The following is a 12,676-nucleotide window of genomic DNA, read 5'->3' on the forward strand; positions in this document are numbered from 1 at the left end:
GCTCTCCCTGCAGCGTGATCTTCGGCCCGGAGCTGGTGTCGCTGGGTCCCGAGGAGCAGTTCACTGTGCTGTCCCTCTCAGCGGGGCGGCCCAAACGTCCCCATGCCCGCCGCGCGCTCTGCCTGCTGCTGGGGCCGGACTTCTTCACAGACGTCATCACCATAGAAACGGCGGACCACGCCAGGCTGCAGCTGCAGCTCGCCTACAACTGGTGAGGGCCTCCTGCAGGCACAGTGCCAGGGGATGCCCAGGAGGGATGCACCCGTGAGGACAGAGACTGGGGTGCGGTGCCCTGGCCGAGAGGGAAGCTGGGAGCTTGGAGGGCAGCCCGGTGATAGGACACTGGCAGTCCTGGGTTCCATGCTCAGTGCTGAAAAAGAAAAGGGCTAGGAATGTATGAAGTCCAAGGAAGATACTGGCTCACCTCCTAGCACTAGGACTTCATGCACCAAGTGGCAAGACAGTACCCCAGCTAAACTCCCAGCCTGTGTTCAGCCAAATGCATCTCTGAAATATTATTAAAAGATCAGTGGTTCATGTGCAGTGTAGTGGTGCATGCCTATAGTTCCAGCTTCTCAGGAGGCCGAGGCAGGAGGATAGCAGTGTTGTCTACTCCATGCAATTTAGTGTGATACCCTATCTCAAAACCTAAAAGAAAAAATGGACACAGTGTACACACCTGTAATCCCAGCATTCTGGGAGGCTGAAGCAGGAGAATCTCAAGTTCCATTTAGAGACTCAGTGGGAGATATAGCTCAGTGAACCCAGAAGACCCTGGGTTCAATCTCTAGTACCAGAAAAAGGAAAGGAAAGAAAAGGAAAGGAAGAGAAAGAGAGGGGAGGGAAGAAGAAAGAGAGAAAAATAAAAATGTTCACCAACACCCAAGTGTGGGCCTCTCCTCCTGGCCTAGGCACTGGTGCCTGATGAGGGGGCTGGCAGTGGTGTGTTCCAGGACGTGGTGGCATCACAGCTGAGAGCACAGACTTTACGGCCAGATTGCCTGGCTTCAGCTTTTCCGTATTTGGGGGCCTTGGGCCAGTTACTTAGCCTCCTGGACCTGTTTCCTCTGCTGTGAATGAGAAAAATTTTTGTCCTGACCTCTGAGGGTGGCTGCAAGGGTGGGAACATATGTGAGGGTTTTTAGCTATTACCAGGCACGAATTGGTGTCAGCCGCGAGCTGCTGTCCAGGCAGGGAGGGTGGGTGTCAGGTCCTCTCAGAGGACTGTTCCCTGGGTAACGTGGCTGCCCTGCTCCGGGCCTCTGCTAAAGGCACTTTGAACTGAGTGACCGGGACGACCCTCGGGAAGCAGCCAAGCTCTTCTCAGTGCCTGACTTCGTGGGTGACGCCTGCAAGGCCATCGCATCCCGGGTGCGGGGGGCTGTGGCCTCCGTCTCCTTTGATGACTTCCACAAGAACTCAGCCCGCATCATTCGCGCGGCCGTCTTCGGCTTTGAGACCTCTGAAGCCAAGGGCCCTGAGGGTGTGGCCCTGCCCAGGCCCAGGGATCGGGCCATCTTCCCCCAGAATGGGCTGGTGGTCAGCAGTGTGGACGTGCAGTCGGTGGAGCCTGTGGACCAACGGACCCGGGACGCCCTTCAGCGCAGCGTCCAGCTGGCCATCGAGATCACCACCAACTCCCAGGAGGCAGCAGCCAAGTGAGTGACAGCGGGAACCCACGCCGAAGGGCAACCCCGTGATGGTGAACCTTCTAGAGCCCTTGATGATACCAAGCAGCCCTGTGGCACGGGTGCCTAGGTTCGCCATCACTGGGAAGATGTGGGCTCACTTGGACATGGCATGCATAGAGTCAGCTGCTGCATCCTTGCCCAAGGAGCTGTCTCTACCCCCGGACAGTGGGACCTCAGACTTGGGAGCCGCCCTGTTCCCATGGCTTCCCACCTTGCTTGTGAAAAGATTCGAGGTCTTTCTGTGGCCTTCCAGGCTCTCAGGTCCAGCCCAACTCCCTGCACCCGCTTTGCACCCCGCTTCCCTAGGGAAGTGTTGAGCCCTTCTCAGATGCATAAAGTTCTGCCTTTAGCCTCACAGTAGCGTTCTGCCGCCCAGAAAGCGCTGTCCCCGGCCCTTCCAAGGCAGGCTTCTTCTCAGATAACCCTGCCTTTTCTTTCTGACCACAGGGAGGCCCTTGGCTGGGTCACGGCCCAGGAGGAGCCTGTGCTGTTTGGCACTGGAGGCCTTGGGTAGACGTGAGGCCCCGGCTCAGCTGCCCTCCTCGGGCCTGGACCGCCCAGCTATGTGCCGAGGGATGCCCGGCTCCAGCCCACACAGCGGTCTCCTGTCCCTGCCCTCCTCCAGGCACGAGGCTCAGAGACTGGAGCAAGAAGCCCGGGGGCGGCTGGAGCGGCAGAAGATCCTGGACCAGTCAGAGGCTGAGAAGGCTCGCAAGCAGCTCTTGGAGCTCGAGGCTATGAGGTTCGTGGAGACCTAGAGGAGGATGCATGGTGGGTGGGGCTGTCGGGACGCAGGTGGCAGGTGGCGCGCGAGCTGTGGCACGAGGCCATGGGCAGACTTAGACTTCCTCCTGGGCCTCACCTGGCTCAACCTCCTGCAGCGTGGCTGTGGAGAGCACGGGAACCGCCAAGGCCGAGGCCGAGTCGCGAGCAGAGGCTGCAAGGATCGAGGGCGAAGGCTCTGTGCTGCAGGCCACGCTGAAGGCTCGGGCGCTGGCCATTGAGACGGTGAGTGGCCATGCTCGGGGAAAGGGTGGCCCGGGCCAGGTCCCTGCAGCCCCTGAGGGCAGAGAGGGCCAGGTGCCAGTCCTGTCCTCTAGAGCAGTGCATTCACCACCTTCACGAGCAGGTAAGGGTCGTCGCACCCTCCTGCTGATGTGGGCTCCAGCGCTGCCCACCTGCGTGCCACCGGGTGTCTGGTTTATGTGTGTGGCCTTATTTCATGCTTGACGCCTGCCTGAGGGTTGGGGTGCAGCTTGGAGGGAGAGAGCTTGCCCAGCATCCTGAGGCACTGGGTTCCATGTCTGGCACCACAAAAGGAAAAGGAGAGGCCTCCCGCTGAGCTGGGCTCGTCCCCTTTGCTGCTGAGGGACCAAGGCCCAGGGGAAGGAGTCCACACTCACCAGCTGCTGGCAGCAGACCTGAGGTGTGCCAGGCTGCAGGCCACGCAGTCTAAAGCGGCTGGCTCTGTCCCTCCAGGAGGCTGAGCTCCAGCGGGTCCAGAAAGTCCGAGAGCAGGAGCTGATCTTTGCCCGGGCCCAGCTGGAGCTGGAAGTGAGCAAAGCCCAGCAGCTGGCGGAGGTGGAGGTGAAGAAGTTCAAGCAGATGACAGAGGCCCTCGGTCCCAGCACCATCAGGGACCTGGCAGTGGCCGGGCCAGAGATGCAGGTGAGAGTTGGGGCCACTGAGAAGGCAGAGAGAAATGTGGCATCTGGGAAGACACCAGGGAGGGGTAAGCAGATGGTCCCCGCGTCCCTGTCAGTGAGCGGTCCATGCCAAGTCGGGTCGGGTACGGCCTTAGGAGCTCCTGGGGAGCCGGCAGATGGCCGGGACCTCCGTCAGGCAGCACAGCAGATGACGACAGGAAAGAGTACCTCAGGCTGGTTGGCTCCAGGAGGGTGAGGCCGGGGGCAGCCAGAGTGTGTGGGGTTGACTGGTGTTGCCCTTATGGTGTGCCTCACGCCTCCAGGTGAAACTGCTGCAGGCCCTGGGCCTAAAGTCCACCCTGATCACAGATGGCTCCACGCCCATCAACCTCTTCAACACTGCCTATGGGCTGCTGGGGCTTGGGGCCGATGGCCAGGCCCCAGCCAGGAAGGCCACCCATGGGCCCCTGCAGCCTCCTGCTGGCCCTCAAGGCCCTGGAGCTGCATATGCTGGGCCTTAGCGGGGTCTGCACCACAGCCAACCAGAAAGACCAGGGCGTCTGAGCATTAAATCCTTTCCTCTGCGGGGAGTACAGCTCGGTGGTAGAGAAGCAGCCTGCCTTGCTCTAGGCCCTGGGTTCCATGCCCAGCACCACAAAATAAAGTCATTGTCTCTTTAAAAAGTGCCTTTTCTTATCTCCTCCTGGGTCACAAGGGAGCATGATGGTGGAGGGAAATCCTGGAGCCATTACGAGCGGCCTGTTCCTAACTACAAAGTGAAAGGGAAATGGGGGCAGACAGAGACAGACTTGGTGGGCATGGTGATGCACACCTCACTCCCAGCCCTCCAAAGGCTGAGGCAGAAGGATCTCTGCAAGTTTGAAGCCAATCTGGATGACACCATAAGATCTCATCTCAAAAAATAGACCAGTGCCAGGGATTTATCTCAGCGGTTCCATTCCCTGCCTCACAAGTGCAAGGTCCCGAGTTCAATTCCTGATACCAAAAATAAAAACTAAAAAATGACCAGGGAATGTGATCCCAAACTGTAGCAAACCAGCTGTTCTTTATTTTGTTTTGTTTTGTTTTTGAGACAGGGTCTCACTATGTAGCCCAGGCTGGCCTCAATTTGCAGTGATCTTCCTGCCTCAGCCTCCCAAGTGCTGGGATTACAGCTGTGCACCACCATGCCCATCAAGCCAGCTGTCCTTCAAGCAGACGTCCCCAGAGCCCAGGTGGGGAGATGAGTCACATGTGAGGGCATCTGTCTGCTCAGCCCCCTTCACCGCCTCCCTTAGCAGCACCCACAGCCCAGCCAGGTGGGCAGCACAACCCCCAGCCGCGGAGCCCTCGGCCTCCTGACTGGGCACTCAGTGCAGTGGAACCTAGTGCCAGTGGGTGTGCTGTGCCTGCCTCGGCTCAGCAGGGGAGCCAGGTGGGCAGGCGGAACCTGGAGGAGGCTGCCCTCTGCTGGGCTCTCGGGAAAGAAGCCAGGCATAGCCAGCACAGCACAGTGATGGCTCTTGGGGCCAAGTAGAGCTGGAGGTGCCAAGCTTGCTCCATTTCTGTTGAAGTGTAAAGGTCCTTAGTGTTTTTTCATTTTCCTTAGTGTTGTTTTAATTCACATTTTCCTGGCTGGGTGCAGTCAGACACTCCTGTCCCAGCACTCAGGAGGCTGAGGCAGGAGGATCACTGCAAGTTTGAGGCCAGCCTGGGATATATAGACCCTGTTTCAACAAAACAAAACAAAATAAAAGAACAGCTGGTTTGCTAAGGTTTAGGTTCACGTTCCTTGGTCTTTTGTTTGATTTGTTTTGTTGGGGGTTATTTGTTTGTTTTGTACCAGGGATCAAACTTGGGACCTTGCACTGTCTCTCAATGTTTGATTTGTTTTGTTGGGGGTTATTTGTTTGTTTTGTACCAGGGATCAAACTTGGGACCTTGCACCCTGTCTCAAAAAAAAAAAAAAAAATTACATTTATCTAAAATGGTGAACATTTTTTAATGTATTTATTGACCATGTGTATTTTTTTATTCTAAGAAGTTTGTTTATTCCAATTGCCTATTTCATATTGGATCTCTTATTTTTAGGAGCCTAATTTTTTGAATTCATAGATTCTAAATATTACTCCTCTGTCTGAGTAGCAAAAATTTTTCCCACTCTTCATTCTGTCTCTTTGCTTTTGGTTGTTTCCTTTGCTGTGCAGAAGCTATTTCGTTTGGTGTGGTCTTGTTTGATTCTTTGTGTTATTTCTTTTGCAGCTAGGTTTCAGAAAGTTTGCAAGGTTTACCAGTTTTACCTTCCAGAGGAGGGTTTCTGTTTTGACATCCTGGTCTTTGACCAGCTTTGATTCGATTTTTATTTATTTATTTATTGGTACGAGGATTGAACTCAGGACCTTGCGATTTCGAGGCAGGCATCGGCACCACTGAGCTAAATACCCGGCCCCCACTTTGATTATAGTTTAGTGCATGGTGTGTGTCTGGACTCACTCTTCTACATGCTGATGGATGGCCAGTGTCGGGGTACCATTTGCTGGGGAGCCCCTGTCTCCTCCAGCGAATGCTTTTGGCCAGCTGAGCATTTTCCACCCAATGTTCTGTTCCACTGCCCATGTGTTGGTTTGGGGGAGGGGTTGACTTCATCTTCTGGGGAGCAGGCTCCACTCTGATCATTCCTGAAATTGCCTTGGTGATACTAACATGTAACATTCATTAAGGGCTAGTAATGTGCCCTTAGATACCAGGCTAAACTTTTGTTTTATTTTTTGAGAAAGGGTCTGTGTAGTTCAGGCTGGCCTCAAACTCATGGTGATCCTCCTGCCTCAGCCTCCCCGGTGCTGGGACTACAGGCGTGTGCCACCACAGCCAGCCATATCATTTTAGTTTTGCGATAGAATTTGAGGTCCAGGATTGTGGCGTTTCCTGCTTTGCTCTTATGGCCCAGGACTGCTTTTGTTACTCTGGGCCTCTTCTGGCACTACGTGAATCTTGATAGTTTTTTTCTAGTGCTCTAATGCTGTTGGTGTTTTGATTTGGATTGTATTGTATCTATGTCACTTTTGGTAATTTGTCCGTCTCAACAATACTTGGTCTGCCTATCCGGGAACAGGATTTCTCTCGTTTTCTGGTGTCTTCTTTGATCTCCCTTTTTGGAGTACTACTGTTTTCCTTCCTTCTTTTTTGCGGGGTGATCCTGTTGTCCTCCCTGGCCCCGTGGAGACCACATCTCCCACTCCTTCTCTATGTGGCTCCAGCTTCCTGTCTCCTCGGCAGTGATGAGTTGGATTCACTTTCCTCAGGGGAGAGAAATCCATGGTTTGTTGCCTTTGTCAATAACAAAAATGTGGTGAGCTGGGTGGCAAAGCTGTTGCCATTTGCGTCTTTTATCTGAACCACAGCAAAGGAACAAGCATGTCTTTGCCTGTGGTGGTCACTGTTCTTCCTGCCAGCACCTCCGGTCGCCAGGGGCAGGTGACCAGGGTCAGACTTGCTGGAATCAGCGACGTCACCGGGCTCGCCTGGGTGTCACTCACCGGGTGGGGGTGGGGTTGGCGCGGTGGAGCCCACGGTCTGCCGGGTGTGGACTCCGCTGTGACTGCAAAGCTGCTTCTTGCTTTGCTCAAATTGTACGTGTCCTCCTCGGCCGTGGCGTGATGAGCAGCAGAGTGCCGTGGCGGGCAGAAGTCAGAAGGGAATTCTCACCAGCCTGGCAGCGCTGACATCGCCCGTCAGACCAGCACAGTCGGCCTCTGTGCAGGGCTTCGGGCGGATCCCCTGCCTCACTCCTGTGGCAGTGCTCAGGGCTGCTCATTAGGACAGCAATGCGGTCAGACACTGTTTCAGCTCGCGCAGCCCAGCTGGCGGGTGAGCGAGGAGCAAACACACCAGACAGCGTAGCCAGCAGCCGGGGCTGTGGAGCTGCTCCTGCTTCGGTGCTTCTTGGGACCAGCAGTCTTGGCTCTGCTGGGAACAGAAAGAGCTGGTATTGTTTCCTGCCCACCCGCCTTGCCTGCCTGCCTGCCTTCCTTGGTGTGTCCACTGGGGTACAGAAACACTATTGATTTTTGTGTGTTGATTTTGTCCCCTGCTACTTTTCTGAGTTCATTATTTACTTATCAGTTGAAGTTTGGGGGGAGTTTTGGGTCTTTGTGCAGAATCGTGTCATCTGTGAATAAGGACGGTTTGACTTCTTTCTTTCCTATATGTATCCCTTTTATTTATTTATTTTTTTCCTCCCTTTTATTTCTTTCTGTTATGTGGTTACTCTGGCTAATTTTACATTCTGTTTTGAACAGGAGTGGTCATGACAGAACTTCTGTAAATAATCTAAAAACCTACAAAATGTTAGGAAAATGTAGAATGATGTCTGCTTTGTTTAGTTCAAAATTAACAGACACCGGAGGCATTGACCATGAAATGGGATATCTGGCCTCATCCCGAGATAATAGGGCACCTCAAGACCTCAAAGTCTTATAAACCACGTGACTGTAAAAGTGTCCAGATGAAAGGAATAATTGTCAGCTCTGTTTTCCTGACCCTGAACACCCCCTTCCTATGGGTTAGAATAGCTAGGAGAATCTTAAGGTAAATTCCCTAATTACAAAAAAATTGCTACATCTGGGTTAAAGTTAACTGTCTTGTTACTGTGATTAACATATCGGTAATATGAACTGAGGAAATGAAATGTAATCACCTGAATGAGATCAAGACTGTAAAACGCTGTAAAAGAAGAAGCTGTAACCTAGTGCAGTTTGATCACCGGCACTATTCTTAGTGCAATTGGCCTTTTGCTGGCAAAATAAACCTTTTGTTATTTTACTTCCATTCTCATCCCTGTGTGTCACTTACCAATTCCTTCTGCAACAGTCATAGTGAATATCCTTGTCTTATTCCTGATTTTAGGGAAAAAACTGAAAGTGGGCAATAGGTTTGTCATAAATGGCTTTTTCCATGTTGAGATAAGGTTCTTCTATGATTATTTTCTTCAGGGCTTTTATCATGAATGGATGTTGTATTTTGGCTAAGGCTATTTTTTTTTTTTTTTGCTTCTATTGAGAGGATCATGTGGTTTTTGTTCTTCTGTTTATGTGATGTACTACATTTATTGATTTGCAAGTGTTTTTTTTGTTTGTTGTGGTGTTTTGTTTTATTTTTGGTACCGGGGATTGAACTCAGGTCCTTGTGCTTGTGCTGCAGGCAGCAGAACCACTGAGCTAAGTCCCCGGCCCAGATTTGCAAATGTTGAACCATCCTTGCATCCCAGGGATGTAGCCAATTTGGTCATGATGTATGATCTTTTTTTTTCTTTTCTGTTCTTGCTTTTTTGAGACAAGGTCTCATTATACAATTCAGGTTAGCCTTGAACTCACTATGTAGCCCAGGCTGGCCTCGAACTCACAGAGATCTTTAGCCACCCATGTGCCACCACATCTGGCTATGATGTATAATTTTTAAAATGATTTGTTGCTTTCTGTTTGCCAGTATCTTAAGGATTTTTGCAACCATATTATTAAGGAGATTGGCCTATAGTTCTCTTTTTTTGCTAAGTCCTCATCTGGTTTTGCTATCAGTGTAATGCTAGCTTCCAGGAGTGAGTTTGGCAGTAGTCTTCTTTCAGTTTCATTGAAGACTTTAAGAAATATTAGTTTTAGATCCTTGTAGCAGACACCTCTGCCTGGTATCAGCAGGCTAAGTGGCACTAGCTTCTTGCCCCTCCATAATTCAGCTGTGTTATGTTGGAAGTAGTTCAATCAGCTAAGTTTACTTCCAGCCCAGGTCAACTCAGCTCCAGCTAAATTCCTCCCCTCTGAATTAACCATTTGTTCTCTTCAGCAAAGATATGCTGTGCCCTCATTCTGCAGTCCTGCCTGCTTAGTCCTTGTTACAAGCAGTTGTCCCAAGGCCTGCCAGCTTCCCCTCCTCCCACACTTGTGATGAATAAACACTGGATGTCTTGGGAGACCTTTTTCCTTGCTTTACAGAACAGCTTAGATCTGCCCAAGACTCAGTTTCTCTCAAGTCTCTGTCTGTGTGCTTCTTTTAATTCCCACTTTCCTAACTCATGGGTGTCATGCTGGCTCACAGAAGACCAGGACAACTGCAGGGGTCTCTGTCAGTGTTCCTTTTCCCATTCCCTATAGATCCTCCCTGAAGTTCTTGTAGAATTTCATGGTGAATCCATCAGGTCCTAGGCTTTGGGGGGGGCGGGTACTGGGGATCAAACTTGGGTCCTTGTACTTGTAAGGCAGGTGACAAAACCACTGAGCTAAATCCCTGGCCCAGGCTTTTCTTAAATGGGTAGGTTTTTTTTATTATTATTATTGCTGCTTCAGTTTCATTGCCTATTATTGGATTGTTCCATATTTTTATAACTTCTTGGTTCCATTTTGGTAATTCAAATGTGTCTAGAAATTTGTCCGTTTCTTCTAGATTCTCCAATGTATTTGAGTACATCTTTTTGAATTAGTTACTTATAATCCTTTAGATTGAGGGTGTCTATTGTGATTTTGCCTTTTTCACTGTAATTGCATTGATCTTTCCTTCTGTTGGTGAGTTTGGCTACAGGTTCGTCTATTGTAATTACTCTTTTGGAGAACCAGCTCTTCAATTAATTAATTCTTGGATTTTTTTTCCTCAATTTCATTAATTTTCACCCTGATCTTTATGATTTCCTTGCTTTTACTAGTTTTGGATTTGGATTTTCCTTGTTTTTCTAGGGTTTTGAGGTGCATCGTTAGGTTATTTACTTGGGATCGCTCTAATTTTCTGGTGTGGGTGTTCACCGCTGTAAACTTCCCTTCATTCTGCTTCATAGGTTCTATTGTGTTGTGTTGGAGTTAACATTTGATTCTAGGAAGTGTCTGAATTCTTTGTGAGTGTATGGTTTTTTTTTTTTTTTTTTTTTTTTTTTTTTTTTTTTTTGGTACCAGGGATTGAACTCGGGTCCTTGTGCTTGCAAGGCAGGCAGCAGAACCACTGAGCTAAATCCCCAGCCCCGTGAGTGTATGTTTATTCTCCATATGTTTACATAATTTCTGTGGTTTCTCTTGCCATTGACTTCTAGTTTTGTTGCACCATGATCTGATAGTATGTACAGGATTGGGCCAGGGATTTAGCTCAGTGGTGCCGCCACCTGCTTCACAAAGTGCAAGGTCCTGAGTTAAATCCCTGGTACCAAAAAAAAAAAAAAAGAACAAGATTATTTCAAATTTTTAATATTTAAGCAAGCATATGTTCTATTTTGGAGAAAGTTATGTGTGCTGCTACGAAGAATGAGTATTCTGTTTTTGCTGCCTTGAATACTATAGGTATCTATTAATTTTTTTTTTTTTGGTACTGGGGATCGAACTCAGGTCCTTGCGCTTGCAAGGCAGGCAGCGGAACCACTGAGCTAAATCCCCAGCTTTAGGTATCTACTAAATCTATTTGTCTGAAGGTACAATTCAATTCTGATATGTCTGTTGATTTTTTTGTGTGGTTGATCTATTTGTGAAAGTAGGGTGTGAGGTTCCCAACTATGATTGTGTTGATGTTTATGTGTCCTTTTATGTCCAGTAGTATTGTTTTATGAAGTTACACATGCTGGTATTCGGTACACACATATTTACAATTGTTATATCTTCCCATTGAATTGTTCCCTTTACTACTTTTTTTTTTGTACCAGGGATGGAACTCAGAACTTGGTGCTTGTGAAGTAGGCACCATACCGCTGAGCTAAATCCCCAGCCCTCCCTTTACTATTATGTAGTAACCTTCTTTGTCTCTTCTTATCAGTTTTGGCTTGAAGTCCACTTTGAAAATAGAATTACTCCTGCTTGTTTTGGGGCTCCTGTTATATGAAAACTTGTTTTCCATTATTTTATTTATTATTTATTTATTTAGGTTTCATACCTAAATAACTCACTATGTAGCCCAGGGTGGTGATCCTCCTGCCTCAGTCTCTGTAGTGCTGGGATTACAGTAGGCACTACCGTGCCTGGTGTAAGTGTCTTTCTTTTTTTTTTTTTTGGTACTGGGGATCGAACTCAGGTCCTTGCACTTGCGAGGCAGGCAGCGGAACCACTGAGCTAAATCCCTCGCCCTTAAGGATCTTTCTTGTATGCATCATACCAAAGGAAAAATATTTTTTTTTTTTTTTGGTACTGGGGATCGAACTCAGGTCCTTGCACTTGCGAGGCAGGCAGCGGAACCACTGAGCTAAATCCCTCGCCCTTAAGTATCTTTCTTGTATGCATCATACCATTGGTTTTGTTTTTGTTTTTGTTTTTTTGGTACCGGGGATCTAATTTGGGTCCTTGTGCTTGTGAGGCAGATGGCAGAACCACTGAGCTAAATCCCCGGGCACCCCTGGGCTTTAGGGGACATTTGTTTTGTTTTTTTTATCCAATTTGCCAGTCAGTGCATGTCTCTTTTGGGGAGTTGAGATAATTTGCACTGACAGCTATTACTGAAAATTATTGACTGATTCCTGTCATTGTAGGGTTTTTTTTATTGCTGATTCCCTTTTGTTTTTTATTGCTTTTTTCCCTTTTGCTTAACTGCTCATCCTGTTTGCTATACCCATTCCAGTAGGCCTTTTGGCATTGATGTTGTCATTCTCTCTCTGGTATATCCTTGAATATTTTTTGTAGTATAGGTTCAGTAGTCATAAATTTCTTAAAGTGCTCTTTGTTGTGAAAGGCCCTAATTTCTCCATCAATTTTGAAAGAGAGTTTTGCAGGATATATTAATTTGAGTAGAAAATTGTTTTCTTGTAGGACTGGAAGGCTTTCCTCCAAGCTCTCCCAGCCTTTAAAGTTTGTGTTGAGAAATCTGCAGTAATTCTAGTAGGTTTATCTTCATAGGTAATTTGTGGGTTTTTTGTTTGTTTGTTTTAGGTACCGGGGATCAAACTCAGGACCTTGTGTTTTTGAGGCAATAATTTGTTGTTTTTCTCTAACAGCTTTTAGTTTTCTGTCCTTGTGTTGAACTTTTGGGATTTTGACTATGATGGGTCATGGAGTTCTTTTTGATTATGGCTACTTGGGGTTCTATGCCTTACTTGTGTGTTGAATTCTTTTCTGATATTGGAAAGTTTTCTGCTATAATTTCTGTAAATATATATTTTTATGTCCTTTATGATATCTTCTAGTTTTCCTCTAATTTCAGATTATTCTTAGGTTAGTCTTCTTTGCATCATCTAGTAGCTGTTGGATCCACTTTCCATGATCTCTTGTTTTTTTGTTTTTTGGGGGGTGCTTTGGTACTGGGGATTGAATTCAGGACCTTACATTTTCGAGGCAGGCACTGTGCCACTGAGCTAAATCCCCGGCCCCATGATCTCTTGTTTTTAAGGTG

At 48.5% G+C, this 12,676-nt stretch overlaps 1 protein-coding gene across 1 annotated transcript in view; it reads left to right on the forward strand.

Annotated features, from left to right (window-relative positions):
• The window catches only part of Mvp (major vault protein), a 25,939-nt gene extending 21,918 nt beyond the window's left edge, over window positions 1–4,021 (forward strand). Inside the window, exons 10-15 of the mRNA XM_033758502.1 lie at window positions 1–211; window positions 1,272–1,658; window positions 2,317–2,433; window positions 2,573–2,699; window positions 3,171–3,359; window positions 3,661–4,021. The exon at window positions 1–211 is cut by the window's left edge and continues 38 nt beyond it. Of these exons, the coding sequence (XP_033614393.1) occupies window positions 1–211; window positions 1,272–1,658; window positions 2,317–2,433; window positions 2,573–2,699; window positions 3,171–3,359; window positions 3,661–3,858 (1,229 nt within the window). The 3' untranslated portion in view covers window positions 3,859–4,021. The remainder of the gene's footprint in view (window positions 212–1,271; window positions 1,659–2,316; window positions 2,434–2,572; window positions 2,700–3,170; window positions 3,360–3,660) is intronic.
• The last annotated feature ends 8,655 nt before the right edge of the window (window positions 4,022–12,676 follow it).

The sequence above is a fragment of the Fukomys damarensis genome, unplaced genomic scaffold (genome assembly GCF_012274545.1).
Source record: "Fukomys damarensis isolate Sample0158 unplaced genomic scaffold, DMR_v1.0_HiC HiC_scaffold_34, whole genome shotgun sequence".
NCBI classification, from domain to species: Eukaryota; Metazoa; Chordata; class Mammalia; order Rodentia; family Bathyergidae; genus Fukomys; species Fukomys damarensis.